At 38.3% G+C, this 26,766-nt stretch overlaps 1 protein-coding gene across 1 annotated transcript; it reads left to right on the forward strand.

The window, feature by feature from the left end:
- LOC108038213 lies at nucleotides 1-26,716 on the forward strand. Its single transcript, XM_017114963.2, has 13 exons — nucleotides 1-316; nucleotides 16,629-17,292; nucleotides 17,443-18,072; nucleotides 18,447-18,619; nucleotides 18,997-19,138; nucleotides 20,121-20,294; nucleotides 20,864-21,165; nucleotides 21,220-21,375; nucleotides 21,618-21,779; nucleotides 21,845-22,016; nucleotides 22,080-22,567; nucleotides 22,753-22,916; nucleotides 23,805-26,716. The coding sequence occupies exons 2-13, from the start codon at nucleotides 16,923-16,925 to the stop codon at nucleotides 24,169-24,171; spliced, it is 3,300 nt and encodes a 1,099-aa protein (XP_016970452.1). The 5' UTR covers nucleotides 1-316; nucleotides 16,629-16,922; the 3' UTR covers nucleotides 24,172-26,716.
- The last annotated feature ends 50 nt before the right edge of the window (nucleotides 26,717-26,766 follow it).

Below are 26,766 nucleotides of genomic sequence, written 5' to 3' on the forward strand. Positions count from 1 at the left end.
CTGGTCTCTTTGGCCGTCTGGCAGCGGATTCAGTTGAATTTCGACTGCCCGACGAGCCAGTCTCTCCCCGCTTTTCTCGCCCGCGTCGGTCGGTCTGTTCTTTGTCCGCATCTCCGTTTTCCCAGTGTCTCAGTGCCTCCAGTGCCTCCAAAAAAATTGTCAAAAAATAAATGAAAGAAAGCAATACAAGTAATAAATAAAAACCAGCCAAGAAAAGCCAACCGTGAAAATATAAATACAAATTCCTGGCGTCAACTGTCAGCGACAGCGGCATTTTTCCAGCACAATGTTGTTTCTGTTCATACTGCGATTTTAGGTTCGTTTTTGGGTGCCTGTGCCATTTTCCTATTTTGAATATTAAAAGCCAAGTGCGAGGACGGACATCAATAGCAATGACGCTGACAGTTTTCACGAGCCCCCCGCCGTCGCTTTTCCTCGGGTTTTCCTTTGCCAGCGATTAAGACCAGTCAAAGTGGTTGGCCGTTGCCTGGCTACGTTTACAAGCCAAGAGTCGAGAGATGCCATGCATTATACATAAGCTCTAGTGAGAGGTTTGCACCGAGAAAAATATAGCCGAAAGTGTCCATCTCTTGGGCTGATTTTCAATTTAAATTAGTTCATTGATTTGGTAATTTATACAATGAGACAATAGTACTGTACCACAATTCAATACGTTGAAGAGCCATAGACACGTTATTGCAACTTTATGATAATAATACAAGCATTTGAATAAACAGAGAAAAGTGTTAATATCCAAAAGACTGAATCTGACTTATCTTATATGTCAATATTTGGGGAAGTGACACTTTAAGTTTTAAGTGATTTCAAATACAAAATGAAACTATTTAATAAGTTTGTCCTTCCTTGACACAGGCTTAAAAAAAAACGCATTCGATTTTATTCAAACCCTAACCTTCTATTAAAACCTTGTTTCTTATGAATTGCTACCTTTTATCTATAGTTTAGTCTTTTAGTTTAGTTATCATAACCACAAGAAAAATCATTAGGTTATGGTTTATCTTTTCTTAATGAATATAAAGTTTGGATTCATAAGCTTTACCCATATAGTTTGGAAAACATAAAACAAGATATAACAACTATGCATATAATTTATTTAGATAAATGGATATTTAAAGTTTTTTTTTCTCGTGTGGGGAATTATACAAGAAAGGTGGTCGTGGGGTGAAAAAAATAGTTGGAGTGGCGAAACCAAGCGAGAAAAGAGTAAAGTGCTAGTTGCTGCTGGTCTCCAACTAGATTAACTGTGAGCCGAGCTTTTATTTTTTGAATCTTTATTATTAGCCGGGCAATCAGAGTCGCCTCCCTGGAAATTGGACACTTCTGCAGCACACTCGTTATATATTAATGACAATTTCCCTGACAAATATTGAATCGATTGTAATGGTTTCTGGCAATGGTAATTGTAACTCGATGCGGTTAGTTAAGGGGTATCTGAATAATTGCGGTGGACTTTGGTTTACCGGTTGATCAAGCGGAAATGTGAAACAGGTCGTACTCGGATTAGCCTGAATTGATTGAGATATTGAAAAGGAAGGAGGGTCTGTGTTATCCGTATAAGTAAAATATTTATCTTCTAAATTTATTCAAATTTGTATGAGAACAAGATATTTTTAGATTAGCGGGGGCTGTTATCTTCCAGAAATTTATTTAAAATGCAGCAATATAAGTGAATTGTGTCTCTGACAGTAAGAAATAAAAAGTTAGTAGGAAGGTGCTTAAACTTAACTTTGTTCATCAACTAATTCAAACTTTAACAGTCAAACGCATACATAATTTTGCACACTTTTAGTATACAAAGTTTTAAGCATATTTACTTGTTCATTCATGTGGTAAAAGAAATGCAAAGAAACATAGATTCTTGTTTTCTTTTAGCCAACTTAACAAACTTTGTTGCAAGTTGAATTTTAAGATAGATTAAGATAGTACTTAATATAACAGAATTCATTCTTTGCAGGGATCAATCTACTGTTGAAATAGTAAAATACAATCTATCACTTAAATGAAAAACAACAGTTAACAAGTGAAGTGCATTAAATTTAAATATTTTTCTATGCCTTCAAAACGTATTGTTGCAAATTGTTACTTCAACAAAAACGGCAATTGCTTGTATTATTGTTCGATCCAACATTGGATGCTAGTTCCCCACAGTTTTCCAATTTTGGTCAACAATGAAAACCAAAAACCGTTGAAAAGCCAGAGATTTCCCAGCTTTTCCACGAAATACCCAAAGAGAATTAACATCAAAGTTTACCCAACACGGAGAGTGACAACCTGACAATTACGCGAAAAAGCCAACTAGAACCGTTGAAACTGAATAAATGGCGAGGAAAACTTTAACCCAGAAAGAAGTGATGGTGAAAATCCCGTCGGAGTTACTTGAGTTTTACGTGGCATACTTTTAGGCGAGCTCTCAGGGGCAAAACTGCGGTAAAAACTGCTGGGGAAATGGCGGCCATGAATGACGCAAAATCAAGGTATCCAGCGGGTCGAGCCCAACATTTAGCGCAATTCTTTGGTTAATTTTTTATGTGATTACCCCAGCAGGCAGCTGGCAGGCGGCAGCCCGTAATTGCATTTTAATATTGATGATATATTGATGCCGCGCCATGAGAACTGGATGGATGTGTGTTCACTTCATTTATGAAATTTACATATATTTCATTTAGTGACAGGCCACCTTTTCGGGTTTGATTAAAGCGATTCGCGGGTCACGAGCTCCAGCCTTCATTTGCATAGTTTGATTTCGCGATTCGCATTTGGCATTCCGATGCTGAATGTTGACACTAGCCGTCAGCTGCGAAAACAAGCGAAAGGTGAAGTGTTTGTCGAAAATCAATTGGACGGTTAAGTGCCGGGACACTTTACAATTCACTTGCCCTCACTTTACACTTTAAAATATATTTTTTAGAAAGTATTTCGCCTTGTTTATTAAGATTAAGAGCAATGCCTTGGATTAAACATGTGGAGCTTATGAAAAATTTAGTCTCAAGCTGACAAGGGTGTAAAAACTGAAGATATGTTTTCATTATTCTTCAAAATTTCGGCTTTCACATTTACTTAATTAACCATTTTTACTATTTAATTAAATCCTAATTATTAGATATTTTAGATACCCAAAAATAGCTTTCGTTGAGATTGGTTCAAAATTGTGTGACTTTATTATCAAAAAAAAAATTATAATAAATAAAAGTCAATTGTTGCTTTTTTAAAATTGAACAATATTAAAAAAATTTCCTAAAAACAAAAGAACTTCTCCATGAAGTTGTCTTTACTTTGTATACCTTTTGGTTTCCGTTTATTTTTTTCGGAGTGAGCATTCCATTTCCATTTACAATATTAAATTTGTGTCGAAGGAGTCGTGACAGGACAAAACTCATCCTTTTCCGCCCCTCTTTCCTGCTGAGCTCCGCACAAAATTTTCCACATCACCCCGCCCGCAGACAAATGCATTATTTTTGTTTTTCTCTTTGTTTTTCCCTCCACTCGAATAACAAGTTCATTTCGAGTCCTGTAAACAATGGATTCCATCACAACAAAATTCGTATATGTCAATCGAAAGTATTTCATTTCATTTTTGTCCTGCTGATTCGCTTCAAAAATTGTTTCAAACATTTTTCGGTTTTATTTTTTTGCAGAGTTGAGGTTGTGTGGGAAAACCTTTTTCCGTTTGTTTACAATTGGCTTATCTCAGATTTGTCTATGGATTTCGATTACAGTGAAATGGATATTTTGTGAGGCTGCGTCAACAGGACATGCCAATTATTTATTGATTAGATAGACATTAAGATTTATCTTTCAAAAGGGCTGCAACAGTAAAACAAAAGGGACAAAAGCGTATCAATATCCAGGGATTGACCTGAGAGTCGAAACATTGAAACATTGTTTTAGACCCTCTAAAAGTCATCGAGTTGAGTGCTCTGACCTTCCAGCAACAATTTTCAATTCGAAGCAATTTGCCAGTCGCCTTGCCTGGGAAAAGTTTTTAATTAAATGGAAAGTCATCGGCATAAAGTGTGGATAATTTGCATATTTCTCGAAAATTCACGAAACATTGATTAAGACTCTCGGCTAATTTAGTGACTTTAAAAGTTTTAAATTGTTAAGTGTATGCTAATGAAGACGCTTTCCGAATTTCTCCATACAACTCAACAGCTTTTTTTCTGCTTTTAGCGCATTAATTCTTGATTTTCCTCCTTTTAGCTTGATTATGATAAATTTTCATGTTTAAGGAAATCTTTTTGGCGTTCGATTTCACACTGCATAAATATAGGGTTTCTTTATTGATTAATACTTAAACCACAAATACCTCAATCTAATTAAGTAAGGAATTATAGAATCTGGAAAGTCTGTGATTTTAATAACGTCTGAGACTTTATTAATTTTTGGGCGATAGTCATTTGATTTACCTTTAGATAAAAACCTCTATTAGATATGTTATTTAGTTTTTAAGAAATAACTATAGTGGCCTTTTCATTTTCCATAAAGTTTTTCTTAAGACATAAATTTATGTGATGAAAGTAAATAGACACTTTCTTCGTCCATCTTTTCGCATAAACCCCTTAAAACTTTTTTATTTGCTCTTTTCATAACAAGTTCCAAAAAATTTTTTGGCTTTCCTCAAGTATAAATTCTCAACTGTCCTTAAAATGTTTAAAGGATCGGATTCCCTGCAGTGCTTAAACCAATTAGTTTGAATAATTTGCTGGCGCTTGTATCATTTGTAACCCGAAAACTTCTTAATCAAGCCGCACAAACCACACAAGGGTTTCCCTGGTTTTCTCCGACTTCCATTTCCTATGGTTTTCCCATTTTTGCTTAATTGTCCCTCGGTGCGTTTTCCTCGCTCTGCCTCTCTGCTGATTTGTTCACCCCTTCAGTATTTGTGGGTTTAATCCCGAGGAAGTTTTTGGGATTGGGACTGCGAAGTGCATCATATCTTAAGCACTACCCAAAACGCATTGACAGCCACTTGATGCTGCATTTTATTTTCAGTTTCTCCGCTTTGGCCGTGGCAGTTTATGGCTTGCAAATCCTTTGTGATTTAGTAGAGTGTCACCCACTGGAAATCCCTCTCAGCTGTCACATAAACCGATTAAACTTTGAGCAGCTTATGCATTTTGTATCTGTCAGCTATCTCGTATCTGGCAAATGTGCAGCTCTAAGCAGGCTCCACCCCCACTCCTTCTTGAAACCCCCAAATTATACATATAAACACACATCGTTGACCATAACTGAAAATTAGAGCTGGCAGAACATTGCTGGCTCTATCGATGGTACAATTGTATTTTCCTGAGATTCAACATTGAAGTGTTTTGCTCCTTTGAGTATCTTCCTCAGAAATCATTAATCTTTTAATTAAATACATGTTTAAATGGAATGTTAATATCAACAATGTATTTATTGATTTTTAATATGCAATATATATGTATTCTATATTTACTTAAAATAAACTGAAAATGTTAATCTATTGATGGACCCAAGTTTGTTGTTAATTAATGCAACTCGTTTTAGATTCTCCTGCTTAATATGTTGACAATTTGCATTGCCTTAATGACTTCTTTTGCCTGCTATTTTTGTAAAATTTCTCTGTTCCACCTCACAGAATAGAAAATAAACATGCACAACTTTTCACTGAGATTTGTTTATTATTTCTTATTGCTCTTTGAAGCGACTCAACTCAACCCATCTCTTTTGCATTTCTTGCTGATGTTCAAGGAGCAGAATAATTTTAAGGTATAATAATAAAGTAATGGGTATTACACATTTACAGTGCAGCTTGAAAGAGAACAAAAGCCGTGAGGAACGGAGAAGAAAGTGAAACAAATGCAAAGAAATTCAAAGAAGTTTATAATGATAGGGCTTAAATGGAACTTTATTGTGGGTAAAAGTCTTCAGAACGTTTTCCTTAAAAGTACGAGTACCTGAGCAAGAACAAAAGCTTATCTTTTAAGGGAAAAGTATTAAATTAAACTATTTTTCGAAAAAAAAGACAGCTAATTTCAACGAATTTAATTTTCAATATTGTTTTATATATATACAAAATATTTACGTATACAAAAATTAGTAAGTTGCCCATGCATTCGTAACAGAAATAAATGTGTAAGACACCTAAAATATTTATAAAAGAAAATGTATTTCACCCTATAGAAATTTAATGCTTTTCTCAATTCCTTTCTTGATCAGAGCATAAAACCTACTTCGCTGTGTTTTCACTTTGTCTACAACCCATTTTCGTGCTTATTTTTCCTTGAGCCCGGGTGCCATTCGCTTAATTTATTATTCAATTAAAACAGCAAAAAGTAAACTTTAATCGCAGAGCAGTCATCAGCAAAAGGCCCCAAAAGACACTTACGTACAGGAACACACACAGACAAAAGAACCAAATAATAAAAATAAATATGGAAAATCGTGCGCCAAGAAAATTGCAGCCACATTTTCGTTGCTCCTTTTAGTTTTCCTCTCTGATTTTTGGTTGTTCATGCAAAAGTTTTTGCAGCTTTTTGTAATCGATTAAAAGTGCATGTCAAACTGTGCGTGTGCACGCTTTTTTTAATGGGCTGCTAAAAACAACAAAATACCAGTGCGAAGGAAATAATAAAAATACAACAACAAGGATGAAAAATAAGCTCGGGCGCATTAACATGAAAATGTGCGATGAAACAGCAGCAGCAACAACAAAAAAAACGCGCAGAAAAGCCCAAATGAAAAGCAAAAAAAAATTTAAGTGCAGAAAACAAAAAAGAAGGAAAATAGCAGATGAGAAGAAAAGCGAAAAAATATGACAAAATTTACGAGCATCGCTCGTTCCTCATATTTGTACATACCAGACTCTCTCGCTTTAAGCCTTGTAGAAATCCCCCCTTCCCCCCCCACCAAATGATATATGCAAAACAAGAGCTTCCAAAATATTAGCATTACTAGGGATTAATATAGATTTGTACAAAATTTAAATAATAATTTTTACCAAGGATTTAATTACTTTTCCTTGACATTCTAATGGCCATTGCCTGTTTTTATTTCAAAATCATTTTGTTGGAAATGAATTTTTCTTTTTCCCGGTTTCTATAGTCATCCTATTGACCTATTGTATTGGTATTATACATATATGGATGGTGAAATTATGAATGTGTGGGGCTCTACTGAAGTATCTGTAGACTTAGACGTTATAGTTTCCGAGTACTCTTAAATTTGCTCCTATTTTTGTGGCCTTGTGTGTGTATCCCCTACACCCTGCTCCACTTCTTATGGCCAACTTTGGTGACGCTTCCTCGTGTGGCTTGTTTTTAGTGCTTTGGCACGTAATGGGGTCGTTCCACAGGCCCGTCCTTCTGCACACCACCACCCACCCCCTCGGCCCCCTTTCCAGCCCGTCACGCCCCCCCTTTACCTACAAACGCCTTTTGTGTGGCGACTGTTGTTGTCGTTGTTTTTGCTGTTGTTGTTTGCATGCCGCCTTATTTTCTTTGGGACTCCTCCAAAAACTCATCGCATGCCACTTGTGTGCCATATGACGATGATGAGATGAGCGCCAAGTTGAGTTGAGTTTAACAGAGGCTGAGCTACGAGCCAAGCTCCCCAAACTAACTGATATGGACGGGCTAAAGAACACTTGAAAAAAAAAACACTTAGATACAGAAAATAGAGAAGGCAAATCTACTAAAACAATAAATGAATTTTTCTCCTTAATATAAACCATATGTATGGATATTGTGATTTTATATGATATATTTACGATAATAAGGCTATTTATATATTAACAAATCATCTCTATTAAAGCACATTAAACTTGATTAATTTATTGAGCAAATCACAATCATTGTCTAATTTATTGGTACATTAATATTACAAAATATTTATTTATTATTTGTTGGTGAATTTATTGACTCATTTTAATGTACAAAAAAAATTCCATTAAAAAAAGTATAGTTGACTTGGAAGAAAAAAATTAAATTTTATTTTAGAGCACTTTTTTAGCTCAGTGTAACCTTATTACAAGGTAAAATATGGGTTTAAGAACATTACAGTACTTTACGTTATGCGATAAATGAGGAATTTTAATAGGGCAAAAATATTTATGAATCTTTTTCCAAGGGCCCAATGGAAAAAGTTTTAAATGTGGATAATTTCCCCTTTATTTTGCTCAGTGGAATTTGGCGTTGTTGCCGCAAAACTTATGGCTCCCCCTCCCCCCTCCGGCGCGAACTGTCCGCACTTATCACTTGGTGATGAAGCCAACTCGGCGGAGTCAAGTCTGCTCGTTGGATGGTTGGCTTGGTCCTGAGGTGGGGCGGTTCTTGCCACTGTTTGATGTGATCTGAAGGACCGATTAACGGCATTCAAGAGCCTCAAAACGAAGTCCTGTAGACGCCTGCTCCGTCCTTGTCTAACTGCCAACTGCTAACTGCTGCTGGCAGATTTGTGGAAACCACGAAAGCAAATTACGCTAACGACGAGCATCATTTTCCACTTTATTGAATTACCCCCAAAACGGTAAATATGGGGGCAGGATGTGTGCCGGATTCTCAGTTGGTCCTGTCCACGGGACAACGACAGATAAACAGAATTTCAATTTAAAATAATTTTATATATTTTCCTTGGCAATTTCCCCGGTGGTTCTGCTGGCTTGGCACAATTTTTGTTTTTTTTTTTGGAGGCAATGTCTTTACTTAGCCCCAGACATAAAGAAGTTATCAGCATGGCGTTTATGCTTGGAGCTTCAAGCGGTGCTCTACGGGGGGTGGAGTTTTCCCCCTCCCCCTTCAAAACCGCCTGTCAGTCAGCCAGTGAGTTTTCCCCGATGCCTTTCATTAGCCATGAAAAGCCCGACCGACTGTCAGTCGCTTTGTTTAACTTTTTGTTAGCCCCTTTGCCTGGTTGCCTGTTTTTTTTTTTTTTTGTCACAATTTTGATGAGCCCATCACCTACACAAAACTGGGTGGTCGCCTCTGCATATAAGGGCCTACAGAGTTATATATATACGTACGTACGTATATAATCGTGATTGTTATGCGCATTTGAGGCACTTTCTCCAGACACCCAACTAGCAACTTTTTGGGGGACAGTGGAAACGATCTGGGGGCTTGGGAAAATTCACCAAATGAAATCAACGGAGAGCCAACAAAGTTGGGTGATTTGATTTGGAATATTAACAAAATACGAAATTACAGAAGTCTGAAATGGACGAAGTTGGACTATTGAATTATAACTTCGAAGGGCACGCAATTCCTATACAAATATGTAACCAAAGCTACAATTTAATGTTTGTTTGGTATACTTTGTTTAAAATTTTAAGTCGAATATATTTATATTTAAATAATTAATTTTATAGGTATATAGTTATAGGTTAAAGTGATAGTTTTTTACTGAATTCAATATCATTAAACTATTTTATGGCTGATCAAAATGTGAAATAGAAAGTTGAGAAAGATTCAACTGAGTATCCATGTTGCTCTCAAAGTTTCCCACATCCTGCAACGTTGTTGGATGTTGTTCTGCTCCACAGAAATTCCCTGATTGAAAGCAGCTTTGGGCTTACAGGAATTGTACCTATTGTAACGAATATTAAAGTTCCAATAAATTGGAGCCACTGTGCCTTGTCAGCCGCATTCCGTTTCCCAGTGGGCGCCATTCAAGCTGCGTGCTTAAAAGAGCATTGCCCGCCGGCATTATGTTTTGTGTCAGCACTAAAAGACGAGGGCGGGGGGCGGGAAAAGCGGATGAAAAGGGGGGGGTGAAAAGGGGTGGCTCGGGGTGGCACGTACATTTGTGGGTTAGCAGGCCTTTCATCCTGGCCGCTCCGCTTTCTGCCTTCGCTCTAAGTTGGCCATGTTGACTGTGTCATTTGCTAATTTAGCACAAACTGTTTGAGTCTACTTGGCCTAGCCACACTGGTTCAACTTGCATTCGCCAAAAGGTCAACAAAGATTGGAGGGGACACATCTCGGACACAAACACACATCCTCATCCTCATCTTCAGCCACATCCACATCCATTGCAAACGAACATTAATTAAGCAGGCCAACGATGGATGGCAAACAGCTAAAAGGATGTCAGGCATGGCACAATGCCGGCCATCCGAATAATAACCACAAAATGCCATTCAGCCCCAGGAGCCATTCATAATTTGCAAAGCCTCAGTACTTAATGGATTCCCCACTTTTTTTTTAACACCCATAGTTTTTTTTTCATACACAGAGCTTATGACACCTTGTATTTTTGGCACAAGCGAAATCAATTTGTAAAATTTTAGCAAAATTCTCTCGACAAGATTGATGAGGTCTCGGGTGGTTGGTGGGGGATGGCTGGTGTCCCCATTCTCGTGGACGCCATTGTGCCCGAGGGGGGCAATTCGGTGGCAGCTCTATCAAGGCCCTAATGGCGAGATGTCTGGCTCGGATCCAAACTCCATGCCATCGATGAGCTGACAGAGACTAACGCTCGCTCGTCACACACGTTGACACATTGTTAGTCAAACAAAAGATTTCGCATGCTAATTCGATTCTCCGGTCTAACACAAACACACATCTGGGCTAAGACCCCATTTTTTTTGCATTTTGTTTTCCCTTACTTTTCTATTTAGGGAAGCCCAGAAGCCAATAATAAAAATGTTTATGTGGGCCTCGGGCTCACTGGCTGTCGCCTTTCTGTACAGTGGGAAAATAATAACAAGTGGCTCTACATTTGGTTTTATATGAAAGCTAAATTGGTAGAAATTGTTTTAGGCTTTACCTAAGCTAACCAAAACTTTATGAAAACAAATACACTATATATTCTTAGCAACAAACTTTATACTTATGCGAAACAATCTCTATAAATAATTGTGACTACTTGCAAGTATTTCATCTTTATAATAGAGAATTTAATTTAGTACATTTTAGGGACACTGGGGTAAAAAATGTATTGAAGTTCCGGTACTGAACTTTTTTTCCAGTGCAGTCCTTACTTAAGGACTGATGTTGATAAAGCAAGGCGCACGACACAGGAAATTTGTTGCGAATTTCTGCCCGCCCGCCGGAATGCCTTGTAATTTTCATTGTTTTTAGGCCGGGCCGAAACGAGATGAGACGATGCTTGACTTCCTTCCGCCCAGAGCTCATCCCTTTTCCTTTTCCACGCAAGATGTACGGAAGTGTCGTTTTTCAGCTAAGAAGGGCTTAACTTTTTCCTTTACGATTTAGCTCACGCCTGCCAGGAAAACGCACAACCACCGCACCGCAATTTCCGGATGACTCCCGATTTTTGGTGTGGTTAATTTTTGAGGTCTCAGCAAGGTTAGCATTAAATATGTATATATCAAGAATAATATTAATTTTAATGTCTGGATGACGCTGACGGCAAACCTAATTATGCCCGTGATAGGATTTTTGAGTTGGGTTCACAGCTCGTTGGGCACTTGCTGCGATAAGGATGAACCCTTCCTAATCCGATTATATAGGGGCTACCCCTTGAAATTGGCTTATTGGGGACACATTTAATGCCGTGTTCGGTTCAATTCGTAATTTGGCTAAAAACATAAATCCATTAGCCGACACTGCAAAGCACTTGGTTATAAAATATGCGAAAAGTTACAGACAGAGCAAGAAATGGTCAAGTTGAAAAGTTTTCCCTGCTTTTTTGGGGCTGTCTGCAAACTAAATGAAAAAGTATTAATACATCCCTTTGGCACTGGCTGCATTGCAAATGATTTTGCCCTGGGGAATGCCGAAATGTCTTCGCATACCCACAGCCCCACAAAGAAGGCAATTGTATACATACATATATACAAGCTGTATATCCCGAAAGGAGCCAACAAAAAGACATCAAAATTCGTACCCTTTTCTGGCAAAGGCGGCAAATAAAAGTTGTAAATGCATATGGCCAAAGAAATAGAAAGAAAGTCGGGTCAGCGTGTTCTGGCAAACGATTTCGATACAGTTCACAAAGTTGCTTGGCCCAAAACTTGTTCGAATTGTAAATCGAGGCTTGACTCTTGTAAACATCTTCATAGTGTTTGTTGTCTGAAAAGTTAGATTCAATGGGCAACGAGTGGAAAAACTAGTGCAATAGGTTGTGTTGAAATAGAAAAGGATTAAAAGTCTTTTTTACAATTACATGTCAAAACTTATTGAACTCTAGCTAGTTTTGTAATATAAATATTTATTATTAACGAAGTTAAAAGTATTATTTTGTTCAGACAATTTATGGGTATTACTTATGTGCAATTGTTCTATTTAAAATAACTTTTATGAATAGCTCAGTGTTTGTTGAATTTGAACAGCATTAAAATGGGAAAGAAAGTTAAAACCATTTAACTTAATTATGCATTTTAACTGATCTCCCTTTTTTCCTGCACCTATCTACTATTTTTAATCCCAGTTGGAAAGCATTTTTTTAAAGTGCTTAACTTTAACAACTGCATAAGCTTTTGACGGGGCTCATGCTGTTTTGGCCACAAGAAGAAAACTGTAATTGGAACATGGCCACCACAAAGCTGCCTTCGTTTTATTATCTTCGCTTCTCGCCTCGCGCATTTTATTTATTTTTATTATGTTTTAAGGGTGGTGATGCTGTTTATGTTGTTGCCACTGAATGTTGCTGCTGCTGTTCGCATATTGTCGTGTGTTTATTACAATGCAAAGTGCAAAAAAAAGCAAACTAAAGTGTGAAACCCCGAGGCAATATGATACCCATTATCTGCCAGTTGGGGGCGACAAACTCGCTGCCGCGTTGAAAAACGTTAGCGGGAAAAGTTTAAATAAATTTTATGTGGCTGAGCCATCGCTTTTCCCCCTTTTTTTTGCCTTTTTGTTGCGGCTCGCTCATGGTGGCGCATATGTTTAATCAGCAAAGTAAACCGACCCCAGAATGACCCGGCATCCAGTTAAATCTCACCTTCTGCGCCACGCCCCCTGTAAATAAAAGTTGGCCTTTTTTTGACACAACCGCACAGACACACAGCGGCAGTTTTTGGCCTCATTACAGTGCGTTTAAATAGTGGAATACCAAATTTAAAAATCCGGGAAATCTAGTTTTATAAATCCAGTCACGGAAAAATTGATTTACTTACCTTAAAAATAGCAGGAAAATAAACCCTCTTAAGAAATCTGGAAATATATATATGGACTTCTCCAAGTCCAAATATATCCCAAAAGTGGCAAAGTCAAGTCAAGCTACATACAAAATTGAATAAATCGAACTCCCAAAATATAAATATAATTTTAATATTTATAAATATAATTACCGACATTATATGCAAACTGGCAAAAGCATATTGACTAATATAAAATCATTTTATGCTTTAATTGGAGCTAGTTGAGTTCAATTTGCAGTTGATTGAACTAATATCCTGTATATACCATGTTTGTTATAAGTTGAAATTATGTTTAAAATAAGCCATAATTATTTGATCAATAAACAAATCAAAGACTCAAACTATATCAAATTGCTACTTCTTCGGCGGCAAACCCAATTATGTTACAATCAATTTACCTGGGCAATATTAATCAAAATTAAATTAAACAAGCCAACCCGACTTTATTAAGAGTTAATCCTCACTACCGACTGTCAGCTGTCATACAGTTCCGAAACGGACTGCATAATTTTGACTGCAGCATAAAGATGGTAAAGTCATTGACCAGTTAAGTCAACACTTCGTCTGCCGGGAGCGAAAATTGTCGGAGGTGAGTGGCTCCATATTGAAATCGCTGCCATCATCGCCGGCACTCTGACATTTTAATATTGCATTTTAAAGAACATAAAATTGCTGACACGACCGAGTCATATTTGTGTCCATGTGCCACAAGGATATTTAAGGATTTTATTGCACCGCACCAGCGCAGCAACAAAGGAAAGCCCAAAAAGCTGTGAAAAGTCCGACAGCCCACAAAGAGCAGAAAAGTGAGAAAATATTTTTCTTTTTTTTTTGTACTTTTATGTATTGAGAAAAAAAAGGTGTTCTATTTTTAGAGTTACAGAATTTTTTTCTTGGAAGACAATTTCACAAAGAGAAGTTACGCATTGGAAAATGACTGGTCGCGGCAAGCGAGGCAAAGGCTTGGGAAAAGGAGGTGCCAAGCGTCATCGCAAGGTGATCTGTGATAACATCCAGGGTATCACCAAGCCGGCTATTCGCAGATTGCTGAAGGCCTTCCTTGAGAACGTTATCCGTGACGCTCTCGAGCGCCAGGGATCCACCCTCTACGGTTTTGGCGGTTAAGTCCTACGCCCTATAATCTCTACTTAATCGATAACCATGGGGTTAACTTAACTACATTCAATACTTGATCGAACCTTTATCAGTAGTAATCAACACAATCTTAACCAGAATATGCGTTTGGTTAAGATTGTGTTGATTACTACGTATAAAGGTTCAATTCGATCAAGTAATTTGAATGTAGTTAAGTTAACCCCATGGTTATCGATTAAGTAGAGATTATAGGGCGAAGGGCTTAATAATCGTAATATGCGTCTGGTTAAGATTGTGTTGATTACTACTCATAAAGGTTCAAATTCTACAAATAAACGGACTTAATAATTTAAAAATAATCACGTAGAGAGCACAAAAAAAAATATATAGCACAGTTATTGCAAAGAAATATGGGAAACCTAAATTATGCACTTGGCTATAAATTTAAAGAATTTACAAAATATATTTAATTTTGTTGGTGTGTTATTAGGGGTCCAAAACTAGTCGTTCATATTTTTTTCCTGTGTAGTTAAGAAACGTTACAGCGGATAACATAGGATATCGTTATGTATAGCCTTTTGCTCTTTGCCACAATGTTGTTAAATTTTATGTTTCCACAGGTAATAGTCGTAGCGTCATTCCAAGGAAACTCCCCCACCCACCGCCCACCGCCCACCTGCTGAGTTTCTTTGCAGCGGGTTTTTTGATTGATGTTGCTCCTTTTCCTCGACTTCCTTTTCTCGGGCAAGCTTCCGCTTTTCCCACAATCAATTTAAATGCGCCTCTGTGCATTGTAAGGCGAAATGCGAAAATGCTCGTTGGCCAAATCGCTGTGTGTGCGGCCATAAAACTGGATAACTGGGCCATATGCTGCTGCACAAACTTTTCCCGATGCAAAATGATGCAAGTTTCCCTTTCGGTGCTTTTGTTTTCTAACTCCCCCACGTTTGCTTGTTTTCCTCTAGATCATTTATCATTTTTATAGCCCCTGAATGGGACATTGGACTAATCTAAATGATACCATCGCTCCTTAATGGAGAAATAGTCAAACGATAAGGACATAAATCAATCAAGTTTTGGAAAAATCGAGAGACGAGAGTACTTGGTATTTCATTGCAGCTTCTTGAAGTTTCCAGGCATAATAAAGAATCCAGAGTGCTTTTTGTATAAAGCAAAAAATTTGATTTGTGGATATCACGAACTCTATGGTAAAATGTAGTTCAAGAGGTTCTGGCTTTAATGAAGCTTTGAGAAACAGACATTTATCCTTATAAACTATATTTAATATGACTTTTAGGAATGAATTTATGCATTGTTTGAACTAAAGAAAAGAAACATTTCTGATCGGTTTTTAAGAACGTTCTTATTATAAATGTAATAAAAAACTTTATTGCACAATTCATACAAATGAAATCATTATTTTTCATACAATTATTGGCAATAAAATATTCTACTAATAAATTCCCTACATATTATGACATTAATTTTCCATTTCACCTGACATTGATAAGGGTCCTCGATGAACGAAGCTGACCAAATTCCAATATCGTTGCTATGCCCTTACAAAACGTGTATATTGGTTTAGCATTGTGCAACAGAATGCCGCCAATACGAGTATTTTAAGTATTTTGCAGTAAAATCTGTTTTGCATACACATTCCCAGTTTAGCCAACAAACATAAAAATATACAACATTTTTCCAGGACAAATATGATAACGTGTTCATTTAAATTCATTTCAAAAGGGACACATTCTTTAGACAACTTACAGTTCATTTCCATTGAGGATATTAAATAATTTAGAAAGTGCAAATAAAATGTGGTGGCGCATAAATGTGTTATACGAAGTGCCAGACGCAATTTGCCCTAATTCTTCTGCCACAGTGACCGCAAAGTTTTTCGCCCATCCAAGTTATGTGTGCCACGCCCCCCTTTTGGCCGCCCCCCAACCCATCTCGACTAACATGTCTGGCAGGCAATTGAAATACACGCAATTGAACAACAAATTGAATTATGCATTGCATATGCTTCTTGTTTTGTGTGCTGGTGTAGAGTAAACAAATTGATTTTGATTTGATTTATTTATCGACTCCCGTTGGTTCTCCTTTTTTCGCTCCCACATCCTATTTTTCTATCTCGATATCGCTGTGTGCTCGTTCCGCATTTTAGAATTACTGAAAAAAATTTTATAAAATTTGGAAGTTACAAAAATTTTTAAACTTAAAATATAATCTATTTAAATCTTTTAAGAAATTATGGAAACAATGTGAGACCTTTTGAAGGCTTACTTGGTATTGGTATTTAAAATATTTTTTTAATATATAAATATGAAACTATATATCTTACTAGTTAGGTTTAAATGATCTCCACAATTGAGATTTTCAGGATTAAAAATTCTAAAGTTAGAAAAAAGCTAATAATCTATTACACACTAATTTTTTTCAGTGGCGAAAGACAGTTTTGCGCTTGGCTTGCAACCGTTCGAGATGGCCCCAAATGGATTCGGTCGGACACTGGTGGCGGCAGCTGCCTAGAAATCCTGGATAGCCCTGCCCCGAAACTGAAGCCGAAAACGCAGAACGCAAAACACAAAACCAAAAACCGAAAACCGAGACCTCGGACTTGAAAATAATGTGCTGCAGCAGCGGGCATTATTGAAGTTGACACCACTTTGGCACACCGAGCTAAAAGGACAGGGTTAGGAAGCACTGGGTTTTTGGGGGGACACGGAGGGGAACAATGGTCATCCAGTGCACATGTGATTGCAACTGCAGTGATAGTAGAGATAACCGGAGCATTATATCCTGCCTGCTACCGGGTCGCAGCCAGGCGTACAAGTTGGGATCCTCGTTCGGTGGCGATGATATGGAGCAAAGGACACCATACTACCGCCGCTCATCGAATACCTCATCGGCGCTCTACGGCAGCTGTCCCCAGTTGTTGCCCAGCAGCAGTAGCACCACCAATAACCATCATTCCTGGCTGAGAATCCCCAAGAACGGCCAGGAGAATCCCCAGGAGAATCCCCAGGAGAATCCCTCGGAGAATCCGCGACAGTATTCGAGTCTGGTGAGGCCCAAGCAACGCAGTCCCGTGCTGTGCAACAAATGTGCGCTGTGACGAAGATACAATCTGAGCTGTGAGCATCCCAAGCAAGCCACAGGGAAACCGGGAAATACCAACGAACAAAAGCCGGACAAGGACACGAACATCCAGCGGTATTTGTGCCACGAGTGTCGTTTCAATAATCAGCCGCTGGCCTGGTGGGTCTCATGTCCACGGCTCTCTTACTTGCCCGCTGAGCACACGAAAATGCAGTCCACGGCCACGCCCACCCGTCACTGCCACGGAGGAGGAGGCGGTGGTGGTGGCGCCCAAGCCACTGGTTCCCAAGCCACCAGCACCACACCACCCACTCTGCCCAGATTCCCGAGCAAACGGCATTGCGACAATTTTGGCAGCTATGCCACATTGCCCACCATTGAGCATCAGATGCCCATGATGCCCCACTGCAGTCGACACGGTGGTGGTGGTGGTGTCGGTGTAGCGGGTGGTGCAGGCCCTGCTGTGATGCCCGCCCCACCGCCACCCCGTTATGCGAATCCCAATTTGAATGGCTGCTGTTATATGTACAATCCAATGCCCGCCGCCCATCAGAACCAGAGCCACCTCCAGCATGGCCATCACCACCCACAGCCCCACCAGATGCCCCAGCACCACCACCAGAGTCCCCACAACCACCCCCACGCCCACACCCACCCACAGCCCCACCAATACGCCCCGCAATACTGCCTCTGCGATAATTGGTACCATCAGCCACCGCCGCCGCAGCAACAGCACCACCAACAAAGGAGCAAGAATCTAATGGCCAACGGCGGCTGCTATTTTGGTAAGTACACTCATGGAAAATTTAAAAGAAGAAGCCATAAATTAGGTTCTAATTGAAAAGAAAAAACACTCCCTACTTGGGTGGGAAATTTATTTGGTACCGGACAACCCACAAGTCTGTTAAAGAACTCTTAAAGGTGCTGTACGATTTTTAATTGGTTTTTAAGAAAACAATACTGAATTGTTATTATATATTATTGATTTAATTTATTGGTTCGCAAATATTCGATAAGCATATCAATTGAGCTTTTTATGCTTTCTTAAAATAAATTATTTCTATGGATAACTCCTTGAGTTTTTGTTTTGGTGCAACGCGGCAAACCAGCCGATTTTGCCCATCATTTAATCATATCCCAATTGCTTTTGAATGCCCAGGTTACGAGCCGACCCATCATCCCAACCTCCATGCCACGCCCCCCCATCCCAGCCACATCACTGACGAGGAGGATTCGGCATTCCCTGGACTGGCCGATCGAGAGTTCCACATGCTCCACCGGAATATTCCGGCACTGCGACGAACCGGAGTGGATACCACACGGATTAGACAGGTGAGAAATATATCAAAGGTGGGGGCGTACTATACAGCCAACTTTCGGTGCCTGTCAAACTGTAATTGCCGGCCCTTTGTCCTGATACTTTCAGTGCACACAAAAAACAGTTCTATATTTATTTTATATTGGATAAAATAGATAATGTAAACATATATTTACATTGTTTCCTTTTTAAGGGAATAAAATATATTTTTTACTATTGGTGACTCATAGTATTATTGGTAAATCATTAATTTATTTAATTTTAACCCAATAACTATTTTATTTTGATATTCAAATATCATATTATAATTCCCAAAAATATCAAAATACTACTATATATCAACGAAAAATAATCATATTCATATCATATCCTTTTTGTTGTGTACTTGCAGTATTTCTATCCCGATGGCGGCTGGGGATGGATCATCTGCGGCGTGTCCTTTCTGGTCCACATCCTGACCACCGGACTGCAGCTGAGCTACGGCCTTTTGTGGTTCTATGCCGTCCAGTATTTGCATAATACCAGTGGCATAGGTAAGTCATGAAAAGGGGGGGGATGCAGAGGGAATCCTTTTTGCAAGCTCCTCAATCGGGATGTGGTATCTGAGTCTTAGCAGCCTGTTGTTATTTCTCGGCCATTTTCCTGTTTTCCTACTCATTTGTGGTGTTTTCTATTTTGACCCCCCGTTGTGGAGCAATCAAAATGTTTGTCACTCTTTGCTCGAAATGCAAATGTTTGTGATAAGTACATGTTTGTAGGTGTGGATAAATTTTGCATAAATTTCATTTGCTCTCGACAGTGTGGACATAATTTAAGAATAGTGTGAATTTTGTGTATTGCAGAAAGTGTTTTTCAGCATAAATCGTAAAAATAAAGTGTTAATGTCGTGTCAGCATGCAGTCCGTATTTCACCCAATTTCCTGTGTTTGCTTATTTTAAGATTATAATAATATTTTATTGACCAATAGATGGGCTTCGCTATATTTATATTTTAAAAATAATAAATGCACGTGCTTTTATTTATGGAATAGTTCAATGTAGCATTTAACAAATTACAGTAAAATAAAATAGATAAAACAATCAATATTTCAATGAAAAGCCAAACAATTTGTACTCACAGCAAAAAAGATATGAATCAAAGGTTGTCATGTATAAAACATGTGTTTTATAGTGTCCATAAAGTTACAAAAGGATACATCTTGTTGAAGTAAATGTAGTAATCAAAATTAAGTGTTAATTATTTAGTTCGAGTTTAGCATGTGTAAACTCAGCAAAGTCAAGTTAATGCGTTTTATTGATTTATGCGCATTCCAAACCTTCCCTTTCAACCACTTTTTCAAGGACCATTTGTGGTTCTCGAAATCGTCACTTTAAATTTGCCTAAAACGACCCCCGTATTTGTTTCATTATATTTACACTCAGAACACACCTTTTCTGGTACACATTAGGTCCTTCGTCAAGCTGACTTTGCCGCTTTAAAATATTATCACTCAAGTGCTTAATTTCTCCTTACAGAACTGCTGGGCGCTTTGAGCTGGTCAGTTTCCATGGTGGCCACATCGTTTGTGGTGTCCCTCTGTCGCAAACGCTCCATCCGCCTTCTATCCATCGTGGGCGGACTGGTGATGCCCCTGGGCATACTGTTCACCTCATTTGCCACGGAATTTGGCCAGGTTGTTTTCAGTTATGGTGCGTACAACCGGGGCATGGGGTATATATAAATAAATAACCTGCCAGATGCCAGTCAGCCAGCTACGGAAGTTCCTTATCATTTGCAGTTAAACACTGGCAAAATAATAACGACCTTTCGTATGCCCATACTTTTCTTGAATCAGAAATTGATTTAGGAACTCTTGATATACTTTTAAATGACTTGAAAGTCAAGCTAAAAAATTAAAGACATTGAGCACTTATAAGCAATCATCTGAAATGTTTGAGGATTTTGTAATTGACAAGACAAAATCTCCCTACATGTTATACTTCTTTATTTTAAGCCTAAAATATACTTAAAACAATGAATTGTAAATTAAAGTTCCTCCTTTTATTTAAATAAAAATTAATTTGAAAGTATATTTGATTTAACTTTACCAGAAACTCAAAAATCTCAAACTTAATCAAAGTTTATTGTCAGAAAATGAATAGTCTCTGAAACAGAACCGATAGTGGATAAATCTTATTCTTATATCATAAACTTTAATATAAAATGCCAAATATTTTTCCTCAATGCACTGAAAACACCACTCCCGACACATCCTTAGGCGTCGTCTTCGGAGTGGGGGTCGCAATGGTGCGGGAGGCATCCACCGTGATGTTGGGCAATTACTTTAAGCGGCGCCGTCAATTCGTCGAAATGGTGGCCATGTCCGGCGAGGGAGTTGGCATCGCTTTGTTCTCCGTCATTTTGAAGGAGGGCGTGGGCAAGGCGGGATGGCGCCTGGGCCTCCAGATTGTCGCTGCCCTGACGGCACTCAGCTTTTTCATGGGCCTAATGTACCGCCCCGCCTCCCTATATCATCCCCAACGGCGGGCCATCCAGCATCTCAAAAATCAGCGCAAAAAGGTGGGAAATTGTGTTGTGCTAAGTTTTGGTTTTAATTTGCGACCCCATTTTCAGATGCGGGAGAAGAAGCCGATTCTCAGCCAGGAGGTGGAGAGCACTCCGAGATACTTGTTTCTGGACATATCATCACTGAAGTCGGTGACCGTTAAAATTTTACTCATGACCTCCAGCGTTGCCTCCTTCGGCATTTATACACCCATGTTCCTAATGGTAAGTGCTTTTCCAAATTTATCTTGCTTATTTTGGGATGATTAAAAGCTTAAAAGCATTTTTTTAAAAGCGAATATGTTTTATATTACCATGAATTAAATTTGTAGATATTTTTATGTGCTAATATTAAGGGAGAAACATTAGTTCGTGTGATTTAAGTGGTGTATTTATTATTAGGCAATTTTATTTAACTTATGCCTATAACTTATAGCCTATAAATATTTTCTTCCGATTTTTGATAGGCTCTTAATGCCGCCGAGCAGGGCTCTGATGTGCAAGAGTTGGTTCTCCTGCAGACTTTCTTGGGAATTTCCATGGCCCTGGGAGTGGTTATAGCTGGAGCCTTGCTGAGACGCTGTTTTGTGATCAGGCACTTCGTGATCAATACCAAAATAGTCACACAGGTGGGTCACTGCTTGAATAAATATCACAACATTCCCCTTAATTTGTTCCTCCATTTAACCCATAGATGTTCATATCAATTGTGGCCTTGGCTATCCTGTTTCTGTCCTTTGTCATGGGTTATACTGGCCTGTGCATACTGAGCTGGTTGTATGGCATTGGTCTGGGTGGTTTTCAGTACTCGCTGAAAATACTGGCACTGGAACGCATTAAGCTGAAACATTTCTCCAAGGCCTGGGGTGAGTTGTGCGTTGTTAAATACTTAAATTATTGATTCAACTTTGCGTTCTGCACTCTGGCAGGTTTTATTCGAGGGGTTGAGTCAGTTCCTGTGCTGATAAGCGTACCACTCACCTCGTTTCTGAACGATTACTCCCTTAAATACGGACGGGCGGGCTATTACATATGCTCAGCGGCAGCAGCCATCTCGGGAATTATAATATTTTTCATAAGTGAGCCACAGCAGCAGCAGCAGCAGCAGTTGCATCATCATCAATATCAGCAGAGAAATGGTCATTTGCCGACTCCCATGCTGATGCGCCACTCCTCCGCCCGCCAGCACCGCCCCCATTTGCCGATGGACTACGGCTATGGGGAGTACCCCGCCCCCGCCCCGGACCTCCTCAGTCGGAGCTGCATTAGTCTCAATCAAATGGAGCCCTATCTGCAGTCCAACTACTGCCAAAGACACATGTTGCAGCAGCAGCAGCAGCAGCAACAACAGCAGTTGCAGCAACATTCCCATCTGCAGCAGTTGGCCTGCCACAATCTCGACTTGCAGCAGCACCAGGTAATGTTGCACTTAGAGAAATAAAAATAATAAGAAGATTATTAAATTATAAATAATAAAATGATTTAATATGACAATGTCTAAACCAAGGGGTACAATTTCTCCACTAAAATAAATTAAATAAATTTAAAAAAATTATAAATATCAATCTGATGTCTATAAAATACATATTTTTTCCCATGCAGGTGCGTGGAGCCTACCAGTTGGGCCAGGGGAGCATTGGAGCCAGGATGGGGAAGCGCCTGCAGCGGAGTCTGTCCTTCATCCAGCAGCACAGCAACTGCTGCGACGGACAGATGTACTGCAGTTGGCACAGCACCTACGAACTGGGCTGCCACAAGAGCAACAAGTGAGTAGAATATATGGGAGGGGACTCCTAATCACACCCGTGTGTGCAGTAAACCTGCTCCCTTTAGATGCAGCTGAATGGGAAATCAAAGTTCAGTTCGAAATTGTCTGACAATTTTGCAAGTTAAGTAGCTATCGACAGCTTACACAGAATAAATTGGTAATAGTCAAAGGGATTACGATTGCGCAGGGCAAGTATTAAACATAGTAGTGACACACATTTGTGCACAGCAGGTAATGCCACTGGCTATCATGACGATACTATAGCTTAATGAATTTTTAAAACGCGAAATTGCATTTATCACTGTAATTTATAGTTAGCTTTGGGATATTTTCCGATGCAGAGAAAATGTATTATGCCAGCAATTATCCGAGTTATCAGGGCTTTTCATTTTTAAAATTATATAAAAATTGCAAAACTATGTATTTATTATTGTCAGTTATATCCATGAAGCAATAAGAAGCTCAATCCATTATTAAAAATATTTCCATTTTACATAAATTAAATTTCATGTCATTATTTTAAACTGAATACATTAATTTCAATTTCTTAAGCAAATGGTTATTAATCTACTATCGATCAATCGTTTTCAAAGTTAAGTAGTCAAAACGGAAGACATCGTCTTAATTGAACCAAAAACCAATTAAGGGAATTCCCCGCCGAGCCAAACAATCAATGGCAATCAGGCTGGAAGCCCTAGAAAGACAATCAATTTGGCGGCTTCCTTGCTGCTCATGCAGGCCGCAAATTTGCCATTTTGCCAATTTACCAATTCGCCACTCTAGAATTTTGCGATGCTAGCCTGAGATTCTCGTACCATTTTACCGCATGCCGAAAACAGTGTTGACACTCTGCCTAAACCATGGAAATTGACTTGCCATTTTGCAGGAACCCGGTATCGGCGGACCGACAGCCATTGATATGCACCTGCAGCAGTCCAAATAGGACTCCGGCCACCTATGGACATCCCGCTCCGCCCACCTCCGCCCGCAGTCGCAGTGTTCCGGAGGGCTTATCCACGATGTCGCAGCAGTGTAACTGTCGGCAGGGTCCCGCCCCCTTTCCACCACCCACCAGGGAGTTCATCTACGTGCCACACGCCTACGCCTCCCTCCAAAGGACACCCCATCGCCAGAGCCAGGGTTCGGGTTCGGGGGCATTGCGAAACAATCCACAATGCCGCCTGAAACGATCCCAATCCCTTTGCCGACCCACTGCCGTGCAGTTCGTGGAGCAAATCACCACGTCCGTATAAGAAAATTGGGGGTGACAGGAGCACTCGGAAAAAATTCATGAAATGCATTAAATCGACAGAGGAAATTTCTGCCAAAATTGTAAATCATTTTCCAAACTAACTTTTTAACACCTTTAAAAGTGATTTTTGAGAATCTTTGTTCCATGTGCAAATTCTTAAATGTACTTTCTTGAAGTATTGTAACCTTTTAAAATAAAATGCCAAATGTCCATCAGATATTTCTTTTATAATTTTGAAATACTTTCAAGAAGTATAAACTTATATTTTTAATTTCACTAAATTATTATTTATGCATTTTTTTATTCAATTTGATTCTTACTGTAAAAATCATGTTTTCTCCGCCGATTTAATACATTTCAGTACCAATTTTTCCCAGTGTCAAGCAAGGCAGAGAAAAAAAGCAAATCGAAGAGGCGCCCGCAACAATTGGGTCCTATAAAACTTATATTTTGGTATTGTGGTCCCAGCCACACACACGACTACGTGAATCGCATGCACAATTTGTCAGATCTCTTCTAGTCTTTTGTCGTAGCTCTATTAGAAATGTAAACTTAAAAACTCGAACCGAATGATGGCGAAAGTGTAACTGAAATCCCACAGCACCCAAACGAAAAACAAAACTTGATGAATTTTTCACAGAGCATCCACATTAAACTTTTACACACACGCATGTACTAAGCTAGGATGAAATTTTTACTCATTAGCATATTAATATATTATAGAGATTACAGACAGACGGAAAAGCTTTATCTTTGTCCCAAGCAAAAAGTATTCAACTTGCGGCCAATACATAAATATTTATGAGATAATTTAATGAAGCGGAGGACAAACGAAAATGAAAACGGAAAATGGAAAACAAACTTCTTGAATGGTCCATTTTATAAACGTGCATACAATTTAACCACCGAAAACCGATTACCGATATATATACAAGCGAGAATGTGTACATGGACATAAAGTCGATCCAATTAAACGACTCTTTACCCGGAGGACAAGGCTGAGCTGTCCTGAGTGCCGAGTTTTTCGTGTCGGCCAAGTACTTTATTTTTCAATAACAATTATATACTGCATAATTAAGAGGCGTTTAACGGCGGACAACTGAACAAGGCCAAACAAAATGGCAATGTAAACGAAAATTACGTTCGCCTTATTTCCCAATCGAAATGAGGCATATGGAATAATATTAATTGCCATTATGATATCCATAATTAAATGAGAACATAACCAATTTCGGTCATTTAAAAATAATTTGGAACACAAGCTGATATTCCTAGTGCATTTATTTGTTCAGAGAATAAACTCAAATTCATTTTTGTGATTTTACAAATTATTTGCTGTTTAAGCATCAAAATATTTTACATGAAAACATTTTTGAGTTGAATATAATTTAACGACTTTACCTTGTATTTTCAACAAAGCTTGAGAAACTTATACTTTTACTGTGCAGAACTTTAAAATTGTATTCCATTTTATTTTCAACAAGGGAAATTCCGCCTGTTAATGTTATCAATTGGAGTTTAGCTGCGGTAATCCACTATAAATTACAAAACATATGGTCTATAAACAACGGCAATCACAATAAGGGAAACACGCAAAGCCAATTTGTAAGTCATTAGTAATTTATCATAAAAAAGTATCGAACGTTTTTAAAAAAGCCAGGTGCATAATCAGCTAAATAACAAAGCAAATTACAAACAATTAAAAAACAAAAACCAATGAGATAATGGCATGATACACCAAATAAAGACAGAGAAAAGGTCAACAGGATAAATATTATATTTCAAAAAAGGCAAATAAACAAACAAGCCAGACATAATAATACAGAAATAACATCAGCGGATGAAAGCATGCATAAAGTGAATATTAAATTCAACTAGTATAATGGCAATCGAAAAATAAACAAAACCTACAAAATGCGCAACAAATTTAAACAATATGTTTAAAGAAAACAAAATGCGAATGTCTAACGAAACGAAAAACCAATTTATAAAAATTTTCAAACGAAATTATAAATTTATAAAAGGCCATAAAAGAAGCAATACGAATTTTCCGCATCTCACCTATTTTGTATATACATTTCCATTGAAAATATTCACAATACACGAATAAATGGACTTAAACAAACCAACTGCCATAAAACGCAAAAAACGTTTGCATTTCTTTAAAAGAATCTATATAAACCTTTGAATAATTCTTTCCTCTTTCACGGTCCTTAAAATAAATTAGACATAAATTACGACTTCAACTAAATTTTCGCCAATTGTGTTCAGCGAAATCGAACAACTTAGCATAAAATAATATTACACCCTCAAGCATATCTATGTGCCAAAAACTTAAACCATTAACTATTTGCAATTATGCCGAAATAAAAAAAATAACTAAAAAACTTAAGGTACAACTTGTAGCTAAAATAAATTTTTATCTGATGGAATTTAGATACGTGAAATTTTTCAGAGAAAAACCTAAGCGCAGCAACTCATATTTGTAACTCTTTATCATTAGTAGTTTAGTGTGATAAATGTTAATAAAGAAACCATAAACGAAAGCCCGGCCATTCAATCCGATTCAATTTGTGTCTTGTCTTTGAAAGGCGAC

This window comes from Drosophila rhopaloa, unplaced genomic scaffold (assembly GCF_018152115.1).
Source record: "Drosophila rhopaloa isolate 14029-0021.01 unplaced genomic scaffold, ASM1815211v1 contig_2, whole genome shotgun sequence".
NCBI lineage: Eukaryota > Metazoa > Arthropoda > Insecta > Diptera > Drosophilidae > Drosophila > Drosophila rhopaloa.